General features: G+C 38.2%; 1 protein-coding gene across 1 annotated transcript in view; it reads left to right on the top strand.

Annotated features, from left to right (window-relative positions):
* Positions 1-16,812, top strand: part of POU6F2 (POU class 6 homeobox 2) — a gene marked incomplete at its 3' end in the record, with an annotated part of 316,938 nt that extends 300,126 nt beyond the window's left edge. The window contains exons 8-10 of the mRNA XM_082752801.1: positions 3,412-3,580; positions 12,739-12,907; positions 16,308-16,812. Of these exons, the coding sequence (XP_082608927.1) occupies positions 3,412-3,580; positions 12,739-12,907; positions 16,308-16,812 (843 nt within the window). The remainder of the gene's footprint in view (positions 1-3,411; positions 3,581-12,738; positions 12,908-16,307) is intronic.
* Between the last annotated feature and the right edge of the window lie 10,465 nt (positions 16,813-27,277).

Below are 27,277 nucleotides of genomic sequence, written 5' to 3'. Positions count from 1 at the left end.
CACCTTTGGGAGTCCATTTTTTTTTCTCAAGTGTGGCATCCAGCTATGGACACAGTGCTGCCTTTACAGAGGCCATTCCAGTGATTAGTAGAAAAGAAGATTCTTCACATGCATTACAGACATCACTATTGCTCACACAGTTCACTATGGGAGTTGCCTTTCTTGGCTTTTGCAACACCGCTGTTCTTGGTGGCACATTCAAACTGACATGATCATTATGAATTCTAAACCTATATTTCAGCCTACCAAAAGTCCCTCCCAGCATGGCATCAATGGGTAAATTTAGTAAACATATCCTCTTCATCATCCAGGTCATTAGGAAAATATTGAATAGTCTTTCCTGTTTCTGCTTCTGTGAAGCACCATCCCTGCACACGTCTATTTCAGCAGATAGATAACCATCCTGTCAGGTCTGATTTCCAACTACTTTTGCATTCATTCTGCAGCAGTTTCATCTAAACTATGTTTCCCTAGGTTATAAAGAATGTCACACAAGGGAGTGTCAAGAGACTTGTAAAGTCAAACCACCTGCTGCTTTTTCCCTGTCCACAAGGCCAATTACCCTGTCTTACAGGGAGATCAGATTGGTTTGACACAGTTTGTTCCTAACAATCCATGTTGTCTGTTACTACCTTGTTTTCTTTCAGGTGCTTGCAAATTGTTTGATTGTTTTCTTCAGTACTTTTCCAGGGGTTGAAGTTTAGTTGACTGGACTATAATTTTGCAGATCTTTCTTTTTAAAAATAGCCACCACATTTGTTCCTCCATCCTCGCAGATAAACACTAACATCTCTAAGACTATTCCAGCCAGTGTGGAAGCATCTAACTCATCTAAATACAGTATTTTTCTTCCTTCACCTAGACAGAAATCTTTAGTTTTGCCAGAGAATCCCTTTGACAACAGACCAGAGCCCAAATTCTCTTTCCCAGTCTGATTTCTAAAGGCTCCAGCCTGGAGTTCTGCATGTGTAATGGATGGGCCATCCTCTTCTGAAGCATTCAGAGGAGGCCAGCCTTTCTAGTAGGCTCCTTCCCTAAAAGAAGATAGTACAAAAGTAGACGTTCTGGGTTGGAAGTGCTCTGTAGATAAAATCCAGTGCTTAGCGATTTTTTTTCACAGATGCCCAATGCTTGCATGAGTCTAAAACCTGTAAGTCTTTCAATCGGTTTCTCAACTGTTATCCCTTTGATACAGTGCCAGTTTTCTCTTTTAAAACTTGTTAGAAAAGAAAAGCTCCTCAAGATAATAAAATGTTTTTACTTATGAATCCATAGAGAAGTCAGAATAGACTAAACATGGACAGATAAATAATTTTCATTGTTATTAAAGGTTAACTCAAGGTTTCTGGCTTCATTTTGTGTTACATTGTTCAATGTGGTAAAAAAAAAAAAAAAAAGAGTTGTGTTTTTTCCATTCTTAAGCAGACTCATAACAGGAATAATGTCATTAAAATTGTTCATATGTATTCCGTTCATCTTGAATGTGATTAGATGCCTTTATCTACTGTGCCATACAATTTGTTGTCTACTTAGCATCAGTCATTTCTATGTGTTCTGAGAGCATATTGTATATAATTTTAGTGTTACTAATGAATTCAGCTCCTTTTCTGAAGTCACTGATTCAGTTAAATATCAAAAGAGAAAACCTCATATTCCTTAGAATTCAAGAAATGATCTTAAATAACTGACTTTGAGCAAGGCTAAGCAGGCCCGTATCTTTCCCCCTTTCTGAGAATATAAATAATGGGTATCACTTAAAAGTGAAGCCTTTTAGTATGTTTTGTCAATCTTTTTTGATCAGTATCAAGGATTGATATAAAATAAAGGTATATTAAGTACCAGTCACCTGAGTGCCTCAGGACTATGTTACTATGTTAGTAGGCTATGAAAGAGCTGTACTGGATGACTAAAGGCCAACATAAAACTGTAAGTCTGTCTGTCCTGGTTTTAGCTAAGATAGAGTTAATTTTCCTTCTAGAAGCTGGTATGGTGCTGTGTTTTGGATTTAGTATGAGAATAATGCTGATAACACGCTGATGTTTTAGTTGTTGCAGAGGAGTGCTTACACTAAGCCAAGGACTTTTCAGCTTCTCGCTCTGTCCTGCCAGTGGGCAGGCTCGGGGTGCAGCAGGAGCTGGGAGGGGACAAACCCAGGACAGCTGACCCAAACTGGCCAAAGGGATGTCCCGTACCGTATGATGTCATGCTGAACATATAATATGGTGGGGCTGGTCGGGGTAGAGGAGACCACTGCTTGGGGACAGGCTGGGCATCGGTCAGCAGGTGGTGAGCAATTGCATCATACATCACTTGTTTTGTACATCTTATTGCTATTACTATTATCATTATTATTATTATTATTATTATTATTATTATTATTTCTCTTCCTTTTCTGTCCTACTAAACTGTCTTTTTCTCAACCCATGAGCTTTTACTTTTTTTTTTTTTTTTCTGATTCTCTCCACCATCCCACTGGGAGTGGGGAGTGAGCAAATGGCTGCGTGGTGCTGTGCTGCCAGCCAGGTTAAACTACAACACTATCATGTACCTTAATTCTGTACAGTCTACCCTTTGAATTTGCTGGAAGTTTTATGTAAAAATCAGTAGCAGAGAATCTTAGTTTTCAATCCCATATGAAAGTTTATTTTAGGCTGAAGGGATTAATGGTTCTTTGTTTTCCTCTAGTGAAGGACCAAAGACTACAGTACTGTAAAATGTGTAAACAAACATTTCTAAAGCCAGATGAATATATCACAGCGTGTCATTTGCATCTACAGAACTTGCTAGACTGTTTAGATATGTCTTACTTGACAAAGTCCTGATGCGAATGGGGTTCAGAAGTTTCACTGTGTGTTTTAAGAAAGGACAATTTATCATTTGAGAAGTAAGATTTCAATTTTAGTTTGCTTGCTAGATCCAATGTCATACAACAAATTATTCCTTTCTGTAGGAAAGGGATCTCCCCCCACCTTATCTTCTCTTCCCCATTCCCACTCTTCTTGGCCCTGGTCCTGCAGTATGAAAGGATCCCTTTGAAACAATGCTGATTTATATGAGAATCCATGTAGGGAATAAAAGTCTGACTTCTTGAGTCAGAAAACAGGTAAGGACATGTATTTATTAAATCAGAATGCTGCTGGGAATGTCATAGATCTCTCATCATCCATTTCAAACAAGTATTTAGCTGCTAATTAGATTAACTATCTGCTTAAACTGGGAAAAAAATGGAAAGTCAGAATGCAAGGGAGTTCAAATTGTTCCTACTGTAACACTGTCATCTGAACCAAGTCTGTGGTATTTAATGTTCTTAGGGGATTTGTTCCCTGGAAATAGATGGGTGAGATGGTGCATTGAAAGTTTTCTATTACTGCTTCATTTTCTAAATACCTATTTTTACATTTTAACATTTAGCTCCATCAGCCCTCCCAGACGCAAGTGGGACAAGCAGCCTCACAATCCAATCTCCTGCATTTGGCTCACAGTCAAGCATCTATGTCTCAAAGCCCAGTGCGTCAGGCTTCCTCTTCTTCCTCCTCATCCTCCTCCTCTTCAGCTTTGAGTGTTGGCCAATTAGTCAGCAGTAAGTATTGCTCCCTGTCTCTCCTTACTTCTCCCCCCTGTTTGTCCTCCTTACTGCTGAGTTTCCTGATCTGCTTTCCTTCCTTTTTTTTTTTTTCCATATATTAGATTGTATATTGCTAACTAGAGTGACTCTTACCAATAAGAACTCCTAAGTGCTGTGATGGATGGGGCTTAAGGTAAACATGCCTTGAGAAATTGCAAGCAATGCTAAAAATGCTCATTAAAATGGCAGCAGCTGTTAATTGACTTTGTCAACACTGAGCAATTCTTAAAACTCAAACGTAGTTTATGTTTTTCTGAAATTAGAATTTTTTGAATAAGTCAGTGTAATTATATTGCTTAATATTTGGTGGGCAGAGTCTCTTACTTCTGCTTAAGTTGCTTTTTCTTTATTGTTTGTTTGCTTAGTTATTGTAGCAAACTGTTTTACAAAATGTAGCACTGCACAAATCTAGAACAAGAGACCTTTCTTGCCAGGAAAAGCTTGTACAATTTAAGCAACCAAGAACTGTAAGATGTGGGAGAGGAGAGAGCAGCATGCTGCAGTAAAATAACTGAGTTTCGTGCTTGGGATTGTAACAGCTAACTTCCTGGCCAGCCCTTTCTTCTAATTCACACATTTCAGAGTCTTCACTGTTACCTAATTAGCATTAACTTTGGTCTTCACATAGCAAGAACAATAGGCTGGAAGTACGCATAAGAAGTATTAACAGTTTTTGCACATCTGCAAAAATCTAACTGTATTGGATGACCTTGTTCAAAGATACACTGTGTGCATACTTCGAGTAAACAGTGTAGCTCACATCGTGTTGGCAATGGAAAATATATGACTGATGCTAGCTTGTGGAGGGCTTGGAAAAGATGTTTTGTTTAAAAAAAAAAAAAAAATCTTGATTGGATTACTTCAGAGATTGTTTACATGGGAAAATTACTAGCAGAGCTATAGTGGTAAAATTATGCTAGTATAATTCCCAATGTGAATACTTTTATTCAGAAATAAACACAACTACATGGGTAGCTGTAAGTACATAAAATGTATAGATATAGATATAATTACAGTGAAATATACTGCTATTGTTCTGTCAGTACATTTTCTCATGTAGACAAGCTTCTGGAAAGAAGTTGAATAAGATGCTTCACATTAAAAATTCATAGTTACCCTTTACCTATGTGGGAAAATTGACTAAAATAGCTGGTGCAGAATAAGGTTCTTCTCAATTGCTGGTCCAGAATAGCTTGCCTTGCAGACACTGTTATAAAAAAATATATTCTACAATAACTGTTGAGGGGTACTCTACCCCAAAAAGTTATTCCAGTGAATTTCCCCATGTGGATTAGCACTCCACACAATAAAAGCAACCTGGAAGAAGACCTTTTAACTTTACAAGCTAAATCACTTGAAGTTTAGGAGATGCCAGGAAAAGAGTACTTAGTCCAACTATATCTAACTCCCCTTATAACATGTATTTTGTAATAACCAAATGTGTTGTGATTAAAATCACAGAATCACTATTTTTTTTTCCTCATCCTTCATTCTTTGCATCATTGTTCAATGGAGGAGTCATGTAATATGGGAGGACACTGTCCCAGGGTTTGTTCCCTACCTGGTTCACTAAACTGTTGCCCAGTTTGTGTGACATCTGAGGTAGGGACTTGTAGAAGGGTGAGGGTTGGTCTTGCTTCTGGCAGCAGAGAGCTGTGGAGCTCCAGCTCTGTCTGCAACATAATTACGGTGCAATGGCAGACAAGTCACATACAACAGATTTTTCACAAGTGTTGCCTCAATATCCAGCTTGAGACTCTGGACTTTAATTTACAGAAGAATGTGGCACTCACAATTCAAAGTGCACTTTTACTGTGGAACTGTATAAAGCACCATTTAAAGCCACAGTCTAAAAAATCATCTACTTGACCTTGACTGGGTAGCCAAAAATGCCTTTGCCTTAATATCTGTCCACTCGTCTGTGAATGAGAAGGGGAAGACCCTCATCTTACAGAAACATAAGAAAATAAATTAAGATTTCAAAAAATAGAAAAGCTCAAGAGGAAATGAATAACTATGTCTTTGGTGAATAGCTTTAGCAGAGGTCTGGGGCCACACACTGAACAAGTTAAAAGGCAATAATTTAATCAGTTCCTCTGTAACGAAGCGCAATTCATCTTGTGCGCTGGACAAGGCAGGAGTCTGTGGAAAAAAATGGCCCGGTGCTCAGACCAGCACAGCAGGCTACTGTTGTCCCAGCATTTTTAACTTCTTAGTGTTTATTTGTGCAACTCAAAGGTTGTTCTTTTAGCTTCATTTTTTGCTTGGATATATTTCAAGGTTGTTACAAAAGCAGAATAGTAATGTGAGTCAGTCATATGATGAGATAATACTTATATTCCAAGCTGGAAATATGAGATCTTCTGTTGGTTGAATGGATGAAGAAGCTGATAGGTTGTGTTATCGTCTTGTTTGTCCTGCTCTAAAAGGGAATAAGGCACACGCTGTGCTCATGGGTTTGGCTGAGGGCAGAGGCATACAAGGCACAGGAATATCAGTTCAGGGGAGAGAGGGAGGTGCACAAATTAACATAAACTTTTTTTACTTGTTCCTCTCAGGCTTGACTTCTTTAACACCTGTTCTGTTCCAATCCCATTACTTCCTCACACCATTCTTCACACAATCTACATTCCCTTGGCCGCGGTACTTCTTTCCTCAACTTTCTCACTGCTGTTCTTTCCCCCACAGTCCATCATCCCTCGATTTCTATTCTCACTTTAGTCATCTTCCAGCTTCCAGATGGTCTCTGTCCCTAGACCATCTCTGTATTCCTTTTACCAGCATTCTTATCAGGCAATCACTGTCCTCTTCTGTCTTGCTTTATCACTAATACTGCCTCTCTTTTCCCCGATTTTCTTTCCTCTACCCTAGTGAGTCCTACTTTCTGTCTGTGCACATCAGACCCTCTTTCCCTCCACTCCAAACCCAGATTCCCGCTCTTTTTCCCTTCATTTCTTTTTCTTCAGATTCAGGGTTGTTTGGTTTTTTTTTGCCTCTTCTGTGTCCAAATCCACTTCCACTCTCCCTGAAAGTCATTGGAATAGTGTGGAAAATGATGACCAGAAGAGAAGCAAGTCAGTCTCCTTGTCTTTACTGTCTTCATGGCCCAAAGCAGGCCAGATCCACAACCATAGCAGGAGGCGTTCTTCTCCATCTCCTGCAGTCTTAGGCTCCAATGTTCTCAGTACAGAGAAAAACATAAAGAAAACTCCATGCAGAGGTGTAACAAATCTCTACCAAGGAAATAGAAACTTTGGAAGCTCACCTGGCTGTTAGAAACAGATTGTTACTTGGGATGGCAAGAAGTCTACTACAGACATGAAAGTTATCTCCCTGACAGCTATCAAGGCCCAGCTTCAAATGGCAGGAATACAGAAGCTTCTAAAACAATCGAGTTTTGTGGTTTATTTATTTATTTATTTTTAACCTGGGCAGAACAACATATTTTATTTACCTCATTCTCAGAAGTGGTTGAGCTCTCAAATTTGTCTTATAATGGCAAATGCCAGGCAAACTTAGCCATAGTTAATACCTTGACAGTGATCATGAATGGAACAGAGAAGATAGTTGGAGTTTTTCTCCTTTGCCCAAAACTGAACAACAGCTTGATTAAATCAATAAGTGGGGAACTCAGGACAAAGAAAATACTTTTCATACAAGTGGACGGAGGGCTGTGTTGTCCATGGGAATTAATTCACTGGGACTCGGCTCTTAGGAGCATTCCAAAGGGGGAGGGTGATTATAGGAATTGCCTGTAAAAAAAGTGTGATTATAATGGCAAAAGAATATAAAGTTATGGAACTTATTTTTCAGGCTTCATCCAGTCCCTAGTTATTCAAGACCAAAAGGGTGCATAATGCGAGGGAGAGATCAACAAAACAGTTATCCTTTATAGTTATCCAGCATATTCTTGATAACATTTAGCCAACCACAAACTGGATTTAACAATGCTTGCATAAGCCTGCTTGAGGTGACCAAGCAGTAAGTACCAATGTTCCAGAGAACAAGAGAGCTACCCACTGGTTTCTAGTAATGTGAAAAGAGCCTACAAGAAAGAGGAAAATACAGTCATTTCAGCAGGAAAACATCAAACCGCCTGTGTAACAAAACATGAAAAGTAAAGCGAGATGCATTTTTTACAGTTTTTCATTGTTGTTGATAATAGCACCTTTTTAGATAAATAGTCTTAATTGATCTTCATGAATTTGAAAATTGCTTTAGGAGTATAAAAACCCATTTGCATACAACTGTGCCTGTACATGGGGAAACAAGTGAACAGAAAGTGCCTCCCTGTTGCAGGCACTTTCCCACTTGTAGAATACAGTCAATTTCTGGGTGCAGATCCCTGAAGGGTAGGGTCACTTCTATGCCAAGCACATGGCCCGTGATGGGACAGAACCTTCTTGGCATCCCAACACCCCCAGTGGCCAGCAGAGCTTTGTTTTACAAGCCTTCAGTTGAAACCTAGAGCCTGCCAAAGTCCGTCCAAAGTCTTTTGTGGGATAAGGCCTGCAATGAGTCAGTGGTCATGAAATAAATCCATAGGCCCATGGGCAGCAAGAAACGGAGAAACAGAAAACAAGAGGCTTGTGGCCTCCTGAATATCTCTTTGACTGTTTTACCACTTGTGAGGCAGGAATATGGTTATTTTCAATTTCTCATTCATTCCAAAGCTGTAGTCCAGCCTTCCAGAGTCAAGTATCTCAGTAGAGATGCACCATATTCCAGAAGCTGTTGCCAAATGTAATAAAGTTCAAGACAAATTCAGCTACCTTATTTTATTAACTGGGTTGCTTACAGCAACTTCAGTAGTTAAATAATTGGTTCAGGCAAGGCTCTGCACACTTACTGAGAGAGAGTAGCACTCTCTACCAGAGGTCATGTCATATGAGTGAAATTATTAAAATCCCTTGTTAAAGGGATCAGGATTGGTCTTTAGTAACTTCAGTGTTTCAGGTTCTTTGTGTTTATTCATTTCAGTTTTCATTCTAGTCATATTTTCTTTATGATATTACATTTTTTTAACATTTCCAAACTTCTAAGAAAGTGCATTTCCTTAATCTCGTACTACTTCCCTTCATTTATTTTATAGATTTATTCCTCTTGTGATGTCCCATAATATTTTATTTTATTTTATTTTATTTTATTTTATTTTATTTTATTTTATTTTGTTTTGTTTTATTGTCCTTTTTTTTTTTCCGTGCACTGTTTCATTCTTCATAGCTTCTCCCTTCATCCTCACTCCATCATTCCTCACCAGCAACCAAGGCTAGCTCTTCTTAAGACAAACTATTATGTTTCCAGAGAAAGGACATTTTAAAAGAAGGACTGCCTAAGTAATGACTGCAAGATTCATCTCCACTCTTCATGCCTTTTCTATGCATGTTTTTTTTTCATGTTGTTTTATCCTTTCTTTCCTTTGCTTTCTCTTCATTCAATTCTACATTGTCATTCCTCCTTTTTTACATTTCATTTTTTTCTTCTCAGAGGCACCCCTCTTCTTATTTCTTTACCTTTCTTACCATATATTCTCTTTATGGAAATTGCTGTTTGTTTTCCCCTCGTGCTTGGAGATTTGTGTCTCCATGAAGGTCCTTTCTTCCTTCCAAATTCATTTTACTGTTATCTGTTACTATTAAATTAAAATGCCTCCCACAAACAAATTATTCTCTTTCCCATGAGCTCCAGCCTATTTCTCATTAACAGTGTTTTGTCCCACCTCTCTCATCCAATTTACATTCTCTTGGACTTCCTCTGCCAGCTCTTTCTCCCCCTGTCTGACTTGGGAAATCACCTGTAATCCCTCCCAAGGCAGAATTCTGTACAACAGAAATTTGCTTTCTCTTTCAGGGTTCATTGATTCTCTGTAGCAACTCTTTCCTGTCACTATTAAAATCACAAAGACTTTGCATTCACCAACAAACTTGTGGAATTTTGAAAGAATTCAAAAGTGGGAGTAGTATTTCCTTCAAAAGGAAAAAAAAAATGGTTTTCAGTACAGGAGAGCCTGTGGATATTTTTCTTCTTCTCTGATCACCCACCTTCACCATTTACCAGGACATATGGGGGAATTTTAGCTGCCTTCCTTTTTGTTCTTCTGCTATACATATGTCCCATACAGTGGCCCCAGACAACTCTCATCTTTGTTCAGTGCCTGCTAGTTTAATAGACACAGCAGCAATAGAGTATGGAGCCATAATGTACCTTGGGAATATTTACTCTAAATACTGAAACTGTAGGTCCTAACCACTCAATGAGTTTGGTATTCTTTATTTTCCTCTTAGCACTGTGCAGCCTTCTCTAGGATATCCACTTAATTTGAAAAGCATCAGTTTATTTACAGTCTTCAATCAACTACTCTTCCTAAAATGTGAAGTAAACTATCCACTTAAGTGTTCTGAGAGCTAAGAACTTATTAAAAACAAATACATTATCTATTTGTGTATATTTATGCATGTGTATATATTAGTCCACAGGGTCCAAGATTATGTATTGATGGCATTTTAATGGCAACAGAGTAAAACAGACCGGTGCTGTTATATGATATCAGTAGGAAAGGCTTCATAGTACTGTATGAGTAACACGAAGCTGATAGAATTCAAGGGACTATTTCTATGGATTTCAAAGGGCTTTGAATCACACCTGAAGTAGTAGTGGTTCTGATTTGATACAAACACTGTTTTTCCTAGAGTTCATGGATAAAAGGCTTCAGTGTTTTTGTCCACCCATTAGCACGTTCTTCCTCCTAAAGACACTATATAAGAGTGAAGCCTTTTTGTCAACAAATGCTATGCCATATATATCTACTCCCATATTACTGAAGTGCATCATAACTTTCTTTCTTATTTTAAGGAGACCTCAGCCTAATTGTTCCATCATCCAAGACCCCCAAGCAGGAAAGGACTTTTCATGATACTCAGTTTTCTAAGCATTGTACCAGAAGAATTCAGCAGAACATGACAATTTCTGTATAACCATGAGCAAGCATATGACCCCTTAGCTTTCTTAACTCCCTTGTTATTCCTTGCAGGAGTTTGAGGGGGAGAAAGGTTACAGGTGACAGCAATAGAGTTTGCTACCTTGAGAGTTCTCTGGGAACATCTGAATTGTACTTTGTCACATCCCTGACCACCCTAGTCAGAGGCCTTAAAAGGAAGGAAAGCGGTGAGGAAAGTCACCATCTTAGTGCAATTTACTCAAGGGAATCTTTGAGGCCATTATAATTTATGATATTCTGTACATGTCTCATTTGCTCTTCAGAGAACCAAAGGGCTGATAAGCGTTCATCTCCACTCTGTATCTATGAAAATCCCAACTGGAATGCTAGGTAGACTGTGGATAGGATAAGTAGGAATATTTCACATCCGCAAAGGCAATTACTTTTCAAATCTGTGTAGCCTCTCTAATAGCTCCTCACTACTAATAAGCAAATAATATGTATCCTAACTTTACACTGATTGAGTACATGGATGTATGTACAGGTGAGCTCAAGCACAGCACTGACAGCAGGAGCATGGTGCATCGTCAAAACTAGGTCCAGCCTGTGTATGTGTGTGTGTTTACCTGTACACATAGTTCATGTGGTCCATAGTTATACAGATGTCTATTTTTTAAATCCTGTTTCTTCATGTGCTTCTTTCACTCAGGCTTTGAATAGATATAGGTTGAATTTATATAGCAGAAAAACTTCTTCCTCTGTCTCTATTATTGGACTAAAAGATTTTTTATAGGACATTTCCATTATAAGGGAATTTTACATCAGGTTTATAAACCACTGAAAATAAAAGCCCTGTTACTGTACTGCTGACATGCCCTTAGCTATAGCAGCACTAGCAGGAGCCACTGTAATATAGGGTTCAGAATAGTAATGTAGTCTAGCACTGTCCTTGGACAACTGCTTGCATTTACAGAAATTGATAGGTTATTGTGCTGTAAACTTTTCACCTAAGAAGTCTGAGGAATGAGGTGAAGAACAATAGAGATATCTCGCTGGGAGAATGGCTTCACTACACGCAGGATTGCACAACACTTTGAAATCTTCCACCATCCCAGTCCCATGCTGTCTCCAGCTTGGCAAACGCTTTCATTTAGCCAGGGATCAGTAGCTTGGGGGGGGAAAAAGTTCCATTCTCCAGCTGTTGTGTCATTTCCCTTGATAAGTCCTAAATTGACCGAGTTATCCAGCACCAAAGGAGCTTTCCTGTGGTAGACATGCTTTATTATGTGCCCTTTCAGGGACAAAGGCTTCTGTGTCAGTAAAACCGCTATGGAGAGGAAGGACAGATTTATTCTCACAGCATCATAAGCATTATCTTCTGAGGGGCTAATGTAAAAGTAACAAATTGTGCAGCATTACCATCCAAAACCTAATGGCCGATATTGCAAATACGCTGCTCCTTGATTATCAACCTGATGGGAGGCAGAAAGAAAAGCTTGAAAGGCTGCTTCTCACAGAGGCATCTTTAAAAGATGATTTTTAAATGAAAGAGTTTTTTTTTGTGTTTGGGCTTGTTCCTCTGCTGGGTTAGTTTGGATGCTTGGCTGGTGGTTTGAGCTGGTTGTTGCAGAAAAGGGAAGGAAGGTTTATGAATTTCCTTATTTAGCATTAATTTTAGATAAAGTGGAAAGTATTGTGACAATTAAAAAAAAAAAAAAAAAGCAGTTTATGTTCATGTTTAGCAGTCCCCATAGACTGCAAATAAATATATTAACAGCTGCCTTTCTTCTGTATGTAATGAGAAGGGGACAGAGGCAACACAACTTGTCGAAAGTGGGGGAGATATTGCAACGCAAAAACGAGTGTGGAGCTCAGCCACTCCCTCGCTCTGAGGTGAATTGGCCTTTTCTCGGGAGTTCAGCAATGAAATATGTCTTTGAACATCTTTCACCACCACTTGGAAGCACGGCTGCATAGTTAGCATTTTAGCAATCTGAACATGCTTCATAACACACCTAGCAAGGCAAGCTTGTTTCTGTTTGGGAAAGAAGCGAAAGGGAGAAGTATTCTATAATTAAAAATAAACATGAACAGCCTGACAATGAAACATGGGGTAAGCCTAGCCCATTCGTACGTAACATGAAGAACTGACACAATTCAAAAAATATTTCAACAGATCCTCAAACAGCCACTGGAGAAGTGGATGGGGTGAATCTGGAAGAAATCCGAGAATTTGCCAAAGCTTTTAAAATCCGGCGCCTGTCCCTTGGCCTGACACAGACTCAAGTTGGCCAAGCCCTAAGCGCCACCGAAGGCCCAGCCTATAGCCAGTCTGCCATCTGCAGGTAACAAGTTACATCATAAACTCTCCTCTACTCTCTTTGTTCTTCAGAATTATTCAGTTTATTGTGAGAAGCATGCTCAGAGTCATATGTCTTTAGAATGTATTATTTATTCTTGGATTTAAACTAGCCAATGATGTTGGTATCTGGCAAATAAGATGTTCTTCTTGTGTAGCCCTGAAGTAATGTTAGTCTTTTTTTTTTTTTTTTCCTTCTTCTTTTTTAAACAAGTGAGAAAAAATATTCCTGGCATCAAGACTTAATTCAGTAGACAAGCTGGAGACCCTGCTGGTGCTGGATAAGCAGCAGCTGACCCTCTTCATACTGTGCCATTTTCTACAGATAGGGTTACTGAACAAATATTTCATGGCTGCATCCCTGCTAAGCTAAAACTTGTATTACTATGGTTAGCACTTCACATATAGGATGTTAATGATGATTTACCTAGGCAACACAGAAAGGAAAAAATTATCCTTCCTGCTATCTTGCTATCTTGCAAACCAGAAGCTATTCATCTTTTAACAACTAAATGTTTAATTAAAAAATAAAAATAAAAATAAAAATAAAAATAAAAATAAAAATAAAAATAAAAATAAAAATAAAAATAAAATGACAACCCATATATGCAAAGCAGGAGTGGAAATCTGTCCTAATCATATGAAATTATAATACAGTCTTGACAGAGTTAGTTAGAAGCAAACACCGTATATTCACGTACGTGTGTTACAGTAATCCCATGTTTATGCATGAGGTAACAAACACACTTAGGTAACAGCTTTTTCCTCTTGGGCAATGCCTTATAGTCCTTCTCCATCAGTGAAAGCCAAGAAACCAACTCTAAGCTCATTTAAGTGGATTTTGTTCTTGGTGATCCATGAAATGCTCTGTCTTTTTATCTGCTCTTTATACTTTTAATGTATTCCCCATAGAACGGAAGTGTACTTTTCCTGCAGTTTAAGACTAAGGTTATAAATAACATCAGTATGGGGTAGTGAGCTTGCAGCTCACATTTTGCTCAATGATTTTCCATAAAACCCATTGATTGTTGTTAAATACAAAAAGCTCCATAGGATCCTCTCACTTCTATGGCCTCCCCTACTGTTTTTTCTTATAAGATACCTCCCTGTAGAAAATAACCTTTATTCAGTCTATACAAGGATACTACTGCTGGGAAATTTGTTTCAAGACTTGTATATCGTTATACCAAACAACTTGTACTGCAGTATCAACACTAACAAGCAATGCCAACGATATGAATGCTATTGCTCCCTGTTGCTAAGGATTAATATTTTTTTCTTTTGTATGGCCAATTGGTAAAGAATGCCTAAAACAGGTGGAGTTTTTAGCAATTGCCAATTTGTTGTAGCCTACTATACTTTTAAGTGACAAATTGCAGTTTCCTTTGCTTATGTCTAGTTTGCTGTGTCCTCATTTCCTCCACCTACCTCATGTCTGAGAAAACCACTGGGGATGGTTTGAATTTTGCTAAGAGAAAGTTTCTTCACTAATCTATTGTCATGAAAACCCAAATAAAGAGGAAGTTGGAGCACAGACATGGCTAACTAAAACCCTAAATGTGGAGACCTTTGACAGAGGGCAAATTTTGCCCCCTTAGAGGGGTAAATGGCTCAGAACAGGATACAGAACTGAATGCAAAAGCTGGTCCCAGATACATGCAAAGTTATCTTTTTCTTTTTCTTTTTTTTTTTTCCTTCCTTTGACCCTCACAAATGGATCTCATTTTGGGGTGTAATAATCTGCTATGACTGTGCATTTCTTGTTAAGCACCAAGACATGCTGCTTCAGTGGCAGTTTGCCACTCCTTGTAAATAGCAGGTTTAACATTTCTTTTAATGGTAACAAAGGAGATTCAATATAAACTCCAGGATAATGGAAAGGGCAGTAAGGTAAGCAAGTTGAACAACCAACTTGGAGGCAGAAGTAGAGTCTTCCAGTGCCCTTTGCAGGTCATATCAGCAATACACCACTTACGCCAGTATGTTCTGCATGCAAATAATGGCACTGTCTTAATTTGGCACAATGAGTTCTAAAACATACACTTCTGACCGAAATATCACTGGACACCAAGGAAGGACACCATGCAGTCAATCCCACTTTAGGATGCCAGGAACTGGTTACAAATTCTTTGCCATGTTACTATTTGAAATTATTTCTTGTCTCATTCTTTGTTTGTGAGAAATGCTTTGTTCCTTGCTGAAATATTTTTTGCAGCTGCCACATGCCGAATATAGACACTAAAAATCACTAACTCCAGCCACCAAGTTGTTTTGCACAAAAGCATTGATTCGGTCAGTCTCACCTCCCAGGCACATTGTGATTAGCAACAGCAGCAGTGTTTGAGCACTGGGTGGGTTGGAGAGGGCAGCAACACCATGCAATAATTGTCACCTTTCCACAGTGTTAAATGCCGGACTTATGATGGTGTGGACGTAGGTGAAGTGGAGAAATACAAATGGGTGGCATCAGAGGAACTGGGCTGACTTTTTTAATGCATAGCAAGAGAGGATGAACTTGATAAATGAAAGAAACAAGTACTTATAAGAACTGAAGAATGAACTCAGCTCTTCTGCTTGTTTTTGAAAGGATTAAAGCTTTGTGTAGCTGCTTTTCCAGATGTTTTATAAGACTTGTAAAATCTGGTTTGGCAAAATACTTTTGATGGCAAAATGATATATAGAAGACCTCATTTACAGGAAATGATATCATTCCGGTACCATTTGTAGAAATCCCACAATAAACCCAGCTTGGTGCCACAGCATATTAGTAGACTATTATGTTGGGTTTCATCTGGAAAACATGAGTCTGTCTTTGCACATTGTGGGGGTAGTCAAGATAATTGCAAAGTGTCCAGCTGTTTCAGATGAACACCACCGGAGCTATGGGAATCTGTTTCCGACCCAGAAAAGGGATATAGCGTTAACTTGCAAACAGTGAAAATTGCTAAAAAATGAAAGGAAAGGAAACCTGATATTCAGAGGCTAGTAACTGCCATTGGTTTGTATTATTAAAGCTGTGGTATTTGGACAAGGTGGTAATGGGGAGAAAACAAAGGGATTAATCGCAAGGATGAGATGATAAAAATCAATTGCCTTTGATGTCATTTCCTGTAATTAGACTTAGCCTTAAGGGTTTTGAAGATCTTCAGAAATATGAAAATGGTACGCATAACCTGTGTTACTTAGTGTGCTTAGAATTTTGTTGTAGTGTTCGTTTTGTAATAGCTTAAATATCTAGCTATATAATTATATTTATAGATATACCTATCTGATAGTTTTCGTAATCCATTGTAAATTACCTCTGCCAGTCAATTAGTCAGGCAGGCAGGAAGTCCCACCCTGGCAGAGCATCAGTGTAAGACTCTTCTTTCTCAATTTTCCCTCAGACACACCATCCTGAGAAGCCACTTTTTCCTACCACAGGAAGCCCAAGAGAACACTATAGCTAGCAGTCTGACAGCCAAACTGAACCCTGGCCTTTTGTATCCTGCCAGGTTTGAAAAGCTGGACATCACCCCTAAAAGTGCCCAGAAGATAAAGCCGGTGCTTGAGCGGTGGATGGCTGAGGCTGAGGCCCGCCATCGAGCAGGTATGCAGAACCTTACCGAGTTTATCGGAAGCGAACCATCCAAAAAGCGCAAGAGGCGTACCTCATTCACGCCACAAGCCCTTGAGATCTTGAATGCCCACTTTGAGAAGAACACACACCCCTCTGGGCAGGAAATGACAGAGATTGCAGAGAAACTGAACTATGACCGGGAAGTAGTTAGAGTTTGGTTCTGCAATAAGAGGCAAGCACTGAAGAACACAATTAAACGTTTGAAACAACACGAGCCTGCGACAGCAGTTCCTATGGAGCCCTTAACAGACTCTCTGGAAGAAAACTCCTAAAAGCAAAACAAAACAAAACCACACAAAAAAAAAAAAAAAAAAAAAAAAAAAAAAACCTGCACCAACAGAAATGTAACCGTTCGAACTCTGAAAATACCTGTTCATCACCCTTGTAAGTAAAAGACTGAGAAAACTACAAGAAGGACAGAACAGTTTATAAATGTCCATGGGTTTTCCTATATAAAAACAAAACAAAAAACTACACAACACTTAGTGTGTGTGTGTGTGTCGTAGAATTAGTTCCCCAAAAAAGAAAAAGCCAGTTTTTTTTTAAATGGACTTAAAGTAAACCAAATAACTGCTTACTTTTTTCTGTATATTATGAAAATGTGAACACATTTTAAGGAAAAAAGAAAAAAAAAAGAAAAAAAAAAAAGAAAAAACTTTTATCTGTTTAAAAGAGAATACAAGCCTGCCACCTGGAGGAGTGATTGTAGCCTTTCAGGTATCAAGTGCTGATTCACTATGAAAACTATTAACCAAAGTCAGAAACATGGCATTGCAAACTAGATTGTTAGTCTACTCTTTTATGGGTGTAAAATTGTGTTATGAATTTTTACATTTGTATTTTGAAAAGATGAAAACAACAGGATTAATTTCTCTCATCCTTGATTGCACCCCCTGCAGGTGTGTACAAACAGGTGTTAAAGCCATTCCATCATGGTCACCTCCGTTTCTTTTGTTTGCATTTAGTCAACATTTTTGCAATCTCCAAGTGTTTGGGTGCCAAAAATCATTTGTTTTTATTGTGATTTTCAGGGTTTGGTATTTCTCTTCTAAGGGTGTAAATCTTGGTTTGCATTTATATTTTTTGTTTTTTGTTTTTTGTTTTTTTCTGACTCTTTTTGCTGCCTTCCACCCTGAGCTCATTCTCCACTCCTTCCCCACACCCTCATAACCCAGTACTCTTTGAAGATTTTTAAAAAGAAAGTGCAACCTAAACACTTTTATATTGATATGCTGAAATGCAATAGAGGACAAGGAAGGATTAGAATTGTGTCTGATGAACTGTTAGCTCACACTGAACATTGTGTTTATTGTCAACTGCATAGCTTGGGATTTCTCTGTCCTTTGGCCACAAACCTGGAGAGGTTACCAAAACTCATTTTGTAGTATAAACATAAACTACACACTTGGTTCAGTACTGCATCTATATCACGGTTCTGTTTAAAGCAATTTCTCTCCAAAGTCTGCTAGCCAAAGAAATTTCTTGAGATTCTGATGAAAACAAGCAGACCAAGAAGTGATGAGGATGGTCTGATCATTACATTACAGTGGACTGCCTCACTGTTAGTGCTTGGTTCCTTCTGCCTTTTTGGTCATCCCAATATTTATGTTTGCCGTGTTGAATTCTTCAATGGGAGGGTGGGTTTCTGCAGGTATCTGCTGTGATCACTGGCTAGATTAAGCAATCAGGATTTAGGAAACCCATTGAATATCCTTTGGAAATAGTGAGGTTGGTCACCTGCAGTGTTTCAGGTGAATTCTCCTTTAAAGACAACTTTCTATGACTTCCATGTTGATGGGACAAGCATCTTCTAAAATACTGTGATCATTGGACTTAGGAGTGTACCAAGGCTCACATGGAGAGAAGGGTGTTAAAGGTTCTGAATGGGTTATGGGTGACCCATGAAGGTTACCTGCAATTTTCGTCTTGTGCTGATTTCTGCTCCAGACTCTGGACTTTAGCCCATTGTTAGGATGTGAGCTGCCTCATGATCAGGAAGCCCTTAACATCTGACATTCTGTTCAACTTACTGTAGAGGAAGTAGAGTAAAAGTTCTGCTGGTATAACTCCTGATTGCATTCACTGACCTCAGGATTGTACTGGATTTTTGGTTGTCTAGCCAAGACATTGAAGAAGGCTTACAAAGTACTGGGGTTTTCAAATAGCACCCCTCTTACAAAATTATGTTTTCAAGAACTCAAAAAGAAATAGTGAAAGAAAGGGGCTTCCACTGATTTCACTGGGCTCTGAATTTGGCCCTCACTATTTTATTAATGGGATTTGCCTTGTAACATAGGGTATTTGCTGCATGGCTGGTAGAGTTCTAAGGTTTCATCTCTGCCAGAAACTGCATCTAAATGTGAGTGCTCCCAAAGGTCAACGTTGGAGAGCACTGAGGATCCAGTACTCGGGGCTGGGCTCATGTCCAGTGAATGCATTTTAGGCTTTAAGCTTCAGCAGGGTATGTTTAAGGATATTTTCAGTATTGCTTTTATGAGGAGGAGAGTGTGAATTGTTATTGACTCTTTTCCGACTGTTGATATATAATTATCTGTTGGGGGAAAAAAAAATAAGTAACCACAGGTAAATTGTGTGAGGGACAAAAAAGCCACTTTACCCAAGCTGAGCATGTGAAATAGCCTCACAGCAACATCTGACCCTCTGGGTTCTCTTTTTCCCCCCTCTACCCGTGGATACCTCTATCTGTGGATATATATATCTCTGATATCTATACCAAACAGAGCTAAACTTATGGCCACAATTTGATTTACATAATGGTCAGGAGACCACCCAGCAGCCAGCAGGGACGCAAGGAAGAACAGATACCAATTTGGAAGTGGATGCTCCTGAAGCCCTACCCATGTCTCCAGTATGCTGCTAATTGTCTGGTCATTAATGCCATGAACATTTTACCTGTTCATCCACCCTAGAGACCGTATGCCCTCCCTTTGCCCCTATCATCAACAGCCTGGGAACAAAACCATCAACCATTTGTTGTCTAAAATCTAAATTTCCAGTTCTCCCAGGGACTGTGCTAAATTTTGTGAAGAAAAAGTCCCCCTAGAAGAAAAGTTAGCTAAACGGTGTACAAAAGCTACTAAATGTTTAAAACTATGCTGGCAGCAGTTATGTAAGCTCTCTTCTGTTCCACAGTACATATCGGAAGGATATAACTAGGACAGTTAAAATGTAAAATAAATATAAATCGCCAGCTTGGAAGAAAAAATGATGTTCATCCCACAGTCTTAAAACCATTCATGTGCAGTGATTTTTTTTACAGTTTTCTAATTTTGTATTATGTTTTGTAAATTATTTATAAAGTGTTGTAATGCTTCTTATATTAATTTTTTTATAAATAAATTTTTGCTATGAGGCATAAATGGTGCCTGAACAGATTCTTAGGAAGACAAATTACGTGTGAGTCATACATCTTTTGGGGGCCATAAATATTTTGTTTTATTTTGTTATCAGTAACATTTCTGGTTTCCATTTGTAAACAAATTTCATGTATTGATTACATTTGAATACCTTTTAATTTTGCATGTGACTAAAAGATAAATTGCTACCAGCAAATGAAACAAAAGTCTCTTCAGTCATATGTGAAGGTTTAATGGTTTTCCAATTTATTGATCATTGAATTTTTTAATATATATATAGAGAGAGAGATAGTTATTATTTGAATAATGAACCAAGGGTTCACTTGCTGTTCTGATTTTGTCTTTTTATGTTTTTTCACTAAAAAGCTATTTTGGACAGTTGAAGAAATCAAATGCATTCAAACGGTTCCAGTTTCTTTATGTTATTATTGAAAAAAAAAAAAAGGAAAAAAAAAAAAAGAAAAAAAAAAAAGAAAAAAAAAAAAGAGAGGGAGAGGGAGAACAAGAAAGCAAAAAGGAGCTAGGAAGGAACAAGTAGAGGCGTATCAAAGAACTCAAGCTATAACCAAAAAGAAATATGTAAAATGCCTTTGCTCGTCTTCTCAATGCTGGACCAAAGCTCAATGTATGTAGGTATATGCACATTGTATAGATATGGCTAAATGTTGCTGACAATCTTGCAATACTAAACTGTTACTATTAAAAAAAAAAAAAAGAAATACAAAAATAAAACTGTTCATCAGTGTTTTACCTCAGCACTCTACTTGTACCCAGTTATTGACCAACATTCAAATAAGAAGATAAGAGAGGAAGTTAATTTCCATGTCATGGTTGACTGTAAAATCTGTTTGGATAACATTTTGTAATGAGCTTTTTGTCATGTGGTTTGCTTGTTTCCAACTTGAGATTATGTGGGGCACATTTGTTTATTTATTGTTAAAAAGTGATATTATTATTATTATTATTATTATTACTATTATTATTATTCTTATTTTTGTCCTATGTGCTATAATCTACAGAATGGTCACCAGGGTCACTTATGAAGCACTGCAAAGAGATCTGTTTTTCCATGCATGGAGCATGCAGCGGGAAAGATGGCAGTACGAAATGGACTGTATTGTGTTCTTAAAAAAATGCTAATAATTCCAAAAGGAGTTGATGTGGTGGACTTGTGACCAAGAAACCAAACTGGATATTTAAAAGCTCCTTACTACTCTGACTTTGAAACCAAAGCTGATTTATCTGCACAGGTTGCTTAACATGAAAAATAAGTAAATAAATAAAAAATAAAAAACTGACAAAAACTGTACTTAATCTAGAGCAATATCTGTATGGTCAGTAAAGCTGCACTTTGTGTATTTCTTAACAGCTTCAGATCTGTCACTTTTAATTTGTACCATAAAAAATAAAGAATTGTTTGACATGAAAAAGAAGCTCCTTTCATGTGTTTGTCTTAAATCTCATGCATTATTCACATCATCAGAGCTCATGTAATTTCACATCCGTTCAATACAAAAATAGCTAAATGCTTAAAAGAAAGGAAGAATGAAAATCCGTTTGCACCGATGAGCATCACTTTATCTGCAAAACTAAACGCTGTTTCTGTACCCCGAGTGGGCATGTACATTGGTGATGTCTTATTTTCTCCACAGATATGCCAAGCAGAGGATCTGTGGAAGGAATATTGCAGAGTCATGCAGGTGAGTGTGTTTTATCGCCCACGCTGAGAGGAGCAGAGCGGGTGTGAAGTCCCCAGCCGGTGAATCTCCCAGTACCCCCCAGCTCCCATAGCAAAGCCAGGTAAGCAATGGAAAGGGAGTATGGCAGTGAGCTTGGTTCAGCCTTTCAAATGGCTTCCATGTCTTTGCAGAGCTCTTGAAGCTCATTTTTTTACTTATTCCTACTCATCTTACTCATCTTACTCATTTTGTTAGCGATGATGATGTTAGGTAGCAGAAATGCCCATTGTTCAGGCCATTTGCACTGAGTCATGTTGAATTCTGCCTAAATGTGTAATTCTGAAACACTAACAATTTTTGAGAAATAAATTAATTTTTTCTTATAAATTTGTGGGAGCAAGGCCTAGAAAAAGAAGTTCTGACAGCATTAGAACATTTTGTTTAACACTTCGGAACAACACTTTTGCAGATTTTTCCTCTGATTTTGTTAAACATTGTTTTACATTTCCAATACCATATATTGAATAATCAAAAAGGAAACTAAATATTTACTTAAACCAAAAATACAGGGAATATCTGGGATATTTGTTTATCCTGATTTTTTCCAGATGGCAATTTCCCTTGTCTGTTCATTTTTTACTACATTTTCAGAGATATGAAAAAGGTAAAGGAGAAAGGTAATTTTCCTGTAGACATGATGATACTCTCTTTATAAGCAGGGCAGAGATAACAGAGATATAATCTTTTGTTAGACCAGCTTGTATACGTGGAAAAATTAGTAAAGCTTTTAAGTGCAGAAAACTTTCTTCAGTCTGACACAAAAGCAGCTGAATCCAAAGCCAAACAGAAGTTGAGAACAAGGAGAACTAAGTTGTTAGGGTACCATGATGATTTGAAGTCACATATTAATATTATTTAAAGTGTCATTTATTTGTTCTATGGGCTAAGGCATAATATACCCGTTTCTGTTCAGAAGTGATGAGTACAGGTTTCTACACAGCACCTGTGCACAGGGAGTGCTTACACCATTCATCAGCCATATTTCAGACCCATCTACTTACATGATACAAGGATGTGAAGACTAACCCTGTGTGCTTTCCCAGAAGGCATTAAAATGTGAAAATGTATAGTTTCATTCTATAGTGATAAAGCACAAAGCAAACATAGATTAAAGGCTTCTTCCCCCCACCCACTTAAAAATGCAGAAATTTGTCCTTGGGTCTTATTTTAGGTATTTTAGGTGCCTCACAGGCACGTGATCCTACCTACCATTACTTAAATTACCCGGATCTGTTTTGTCACACGAAATAGTGATTTTGCAAATTGAATCAATTATTTTTACATTGATCACTGAAAGCTCAAAATAGATCCTGCTGAAATGAAACTGTAAGACCTCACACCCCATACTGACTGCTTAAACATCATATTTCTAGAGCATGGCTATGGCAGTACTCTGCAGCTCCCTAAATGCAACATTAAGGACAAAGATCTTTAGAAGCACAATTCTTTCCATGGTCTCTCTTTTACACTTCTTGCAGAAAAGAACATATTTGCAGTATTCTTATCACACAATCATAAGTCCTTCCTGTGCCCTGTCCGTCCCTTAAGTCAGGTGAGATGGAAAGAAAGCTGGAACCAAGAGAACTACACAGTGAAGGCTTGTTTGTATGTGGCCTAATCCCCTGTGCAACCACTTTATGACTGGTCACAGTCTAAATTTTATCTGGGAGAAAAACTTATAGTATTAGCAGGGTTTTAGTAAGAAAAAAATCTCTTCTGCTGACTGAAACTTCAATTAAGAAAGCATTCAGGAAGCCAAACAGACTGATAAAGAGGGAAGGGTCTCTTGGGGTTTGGTTTTTAATCTGAGAATTCAGATTCAATATGAATTGTTCCCATATGAGATCATGATGTTCTTGAAAGTAATTTAGATTAAGGAGTAAGGAGGTGATGTTTTTTTGTTGTTGTTGATTTATTTCCCCTTCTCTCTCCCTCTGCTCTGCAGACTTGGATGTTTGGGTTTGTTTGGTTATTGTTGTTCGCAGTCCTTTACAGTTGTATTTTTGCCACACAGTGGACAAAAGTGGTCAGGACTGAGCAGAGTCACCATGTAGCTCAGCAGCAGTGACCATGATTTTTAATTGAGACCCAACAGCTCTGGTTTCTTCTGAAATGCCAGCAGCAGCTTTGACTAATCAGCTAGTGCAGCTGCAGGGCGAGGCTTGGAGCAGCTCATGTAATACTAAGTCCTTTGTTTTCTTGTGTTCATGAGGACACTGAACTACTTGTTCAGCAGGCATGACCAGTGACCACAAGTCAGAACACCAGCTGATTTCGCAGTGCAAAAGCCATATGCACATGCACACTCACTGTGGGTAGGTCTTGGCTCAGGCCACAAACACACACACACAAGCTCAAGGGGCAGCTAAAAATGGCTTTAACTAAAATTGTTAGGGACTACACAAATAGGCCTGTCCCAAAAGAGCATGAGATCCTCTTTCTGTGGCACAGCAGCTTTAAGTTGTGGTGTGATCTCCACCATGACCTCCACCAGGCCTGGACTTCCTTCCTTCTGTTCGAATGCCACGTACTGATGGCATTCAGCTAACGAGCCACTGGCTTTCAATTAACAAAAACTCCATGCCCTATCCAGCTTATCATCCCACAAAGTGGGAGATATTTCCTCTCTTAGAGATGGTCCCAGGTTGGTTCCTCTATTTCCTCTCTTAGAGATGGTCCCAGGTTGGTTCCTCTATTTCCTCTCTTAGAGATGGTCCCAGGCTGGTTCCTCAAATGTTCCCAAGATGCTGAAGATCTTAAAGGGCAGTGAACAAGTTGGTGACACTGCACACATCTGAATTGTCTGGTGACTTGCAATTGATCCTGGGGGAGTTGGCACTGTCCCTACCACTGTGAAGTCCCCAGCTGCCGTGTGTAACCTCTGCATGCTCATCCTTTTTTCCTTTTTTTTTTTTTTTTTAATTCATTTAAGAACTTGTGTTGACAGTCAGTCTTTCCCACTAGTTTTTAATGCTATTATCTTTAAACATCTTGTGTACATTTCCATTGTTGACACCTTTCCTGTCTGTATAAAACTTGTCTTTTCACTACCAACTGTTATGAAAAAAGACGAAGGCATGAAGACCCTTTAATTTCTTTTCTCAAAGAAGGCACTCCACTGTTTTTGTGTTTTTTTACCGTCTTGCCTCTGTCCTTTTGATATTTTCAGTTCATGTCTTCTTAAACAAGGGAGCATGAAACTATATCCAAAATGACCCCCAAAATTCATCCAAGTTAAGATACCTGAAGAAAAGCAGTCATTTATTGAATACTAGCAGCTACTCTCAGTAACTAGTTGTGGAAACTTGCGGGACTGATCTTGCAAGTGTGTAATGTAAACAACTTTATTTGCCTAACTACTATTACTGATATCTTGATGCTATTTTCACAATACTTTTAGTGACGTGGAAATCTTCACAGGAATGGACCTATCCTAGGCATTTGTGAATCAATACTCATATTTATCACTTTTTCTAGCTCATCCATCAGTATATCCTGATATGTCCTTTACTGTTTTTGAAATACAAAAAAAAAAAAAAAAAATCAGAAGGGACTATATCTCAACAGGAAAGGTATGTGCATACTCTTTTTGAGGTCAGTACAGCGAGTGGTTTATGGCTCCACAGACGGCTGCCAGAAACACTTGCTGATGAAGATAATTTCGGGGGCAACGTGGGGAAAACAGGATAAATGCAAAGAAATGAGCTATTAAAAATTTTTAAAAACACTCATTTGTTGCACTGCATTTAAGATCCTCCCTTCTGAAGGTACCCTAACAAATTTACATACTGACCACTAATAAGAGACCTTACAGCAGTACCATCTCATGCCTTCTGTCTATATAATGCCAAGTATGTGCCTCAGCAATCTGACTCTGAGCATCATCAGCCAGCCTTGGCATCAAAACTCATCAGATGGTCTTTACAAACAGACTGATGAACACAAAGATCAGGGATCAAATATCCACGCCAATTTATGCACTTTACAGCTCACAATATCATCAAAGAATTTACTCAGTGGGTAATATGTAATAAAGACCACTTCTGAGAAAGGAAAAAAAAATAAAAACTGGCAGTCTTTTGTTTAAATAAAAAAAAAAAAAGAGAGAGAGAGAGAGAGAGGACGAAGAAGAAGGCAAAACTGACAGAAAATGTTTCTTCCTGAGATGTGTTAGAACAGCTGTACACAGTAATAAAAGCCTATCAATTGCTTGATATCAGCTGAGCATACACTCACTGTACATCAAGCCTGTGAGGATTCTGTATTATTTATAATATACTTTCTTCTGCTGTGGTTAAAGGTGTGATATCAAAAGCAGGTCCTGTGGCCCCAGACATCAACTGAAGATGAGAATATGACAAGTTACATTTATGACTGGAAAATTATTGAATTTCATGATAAAATTGAAACCTGTCTGTTCTGAACAAAATAAAAAATTTTAAAGGTAAATGTTGAGCCTAAGACTATTTCACTGGAGTAATAATAATAATTTTCCCAAAACTAATTTAAATTCTCCTTGATATTTAATCATTCACAGTTTTTAGAGAATAGGAATGCATTGTCCATTTTCAAAGAATCACATGGCATAGGTAATTAATTTTTGATTGTATACAAGTTGATGTGTGCTATTTTAATTATGTAAACATACTCTGTGATCTTTAGAAGTGAATGTATCTGTACAAAAATCAGCATCTCCATCCCAGTTTATTCATCTACCATCATGTCTCAGGTAAGTGATCGGTTTTGCATGTATTTAAATGTTTATGTAGCTGTGTTAGCTTGACATCAAAAAAACAACTCATTGCATGCTTGCTCTCTTCATCTACTTAGATTTTATATAGTTTTAATCTCAATTCAGTTACTACGTTTTAATCTTTACAACATTGGCCAGTCTCAAACTAACCTGATAGAAGGGAATAAGCCTCACAGATAGCTAAATTCCTACAGGTTTAATGCAAATACCCTAGAGAAGAAAGAGGCAGATTAGAGTCCCAGAAGAGAAAAAGGCTGTGGAAAGTTCAACCCTTATTCAACACCAGAGAATCAACATGGGGCTGGGAAAAAGACTGCCCTTCTATAAAATCTTCAATTGTAGAGGAAAAAAAAAAAAAATAACACTGAACCCACAAGTCACTAGGAGATGTGCATCCTAGGAAAAGAGATTTCATTAGTTCCAATGCTTACAGTGCTGCGTATTTTTCATGTGATTTACAGCCCCGTTCACCAGTGCCTTGGAACAGGCATACAAGCAAGGACCACTGGGCTGTCTGGTCTCACATCCTTCCTTTCACAAAGCCCACTGATAACCTCTTCAGAGGAGTAAATCTTGCAGGGGGGCATTTAAATTACAATGAATGGGCACAAACCTTTTCCCAGCACAACAGGTAAGCCTTTGTTTTCTTTAATACTGTTTCTTATTGTGGAGAGGTGCTATGTTTAAAAGAAGGCAGTCTGTCACTTCCATTTCTGCTGCAGTAGTTACACTGTAAGTTAGGGGGAAAAAAGTTTCCAGCTGAATGATAATAATAAAAAAAGTTCCATTCCTATTGCACTGGAAATGTGATTAAAAGGCAGGGAATAGCCTCCAAGTAGAAACTGTTTATGAGGTATTTTATTAGAAA

This window comes from Aythya marila (assembly GCF_965140915.1).
Source record: "Aythya marila genome assembly, chromosome: 2".
Lineage (NCBI taxonomy): Eukaryota > Metazoa > Chordata > Aves > Anseriformes > Anatidae > Aythya > Aythya marila.
Note: the sequence above shows the minus strand (reverse complement) of the source record. Positions and strands in the feature narration are given on the sequence as shown.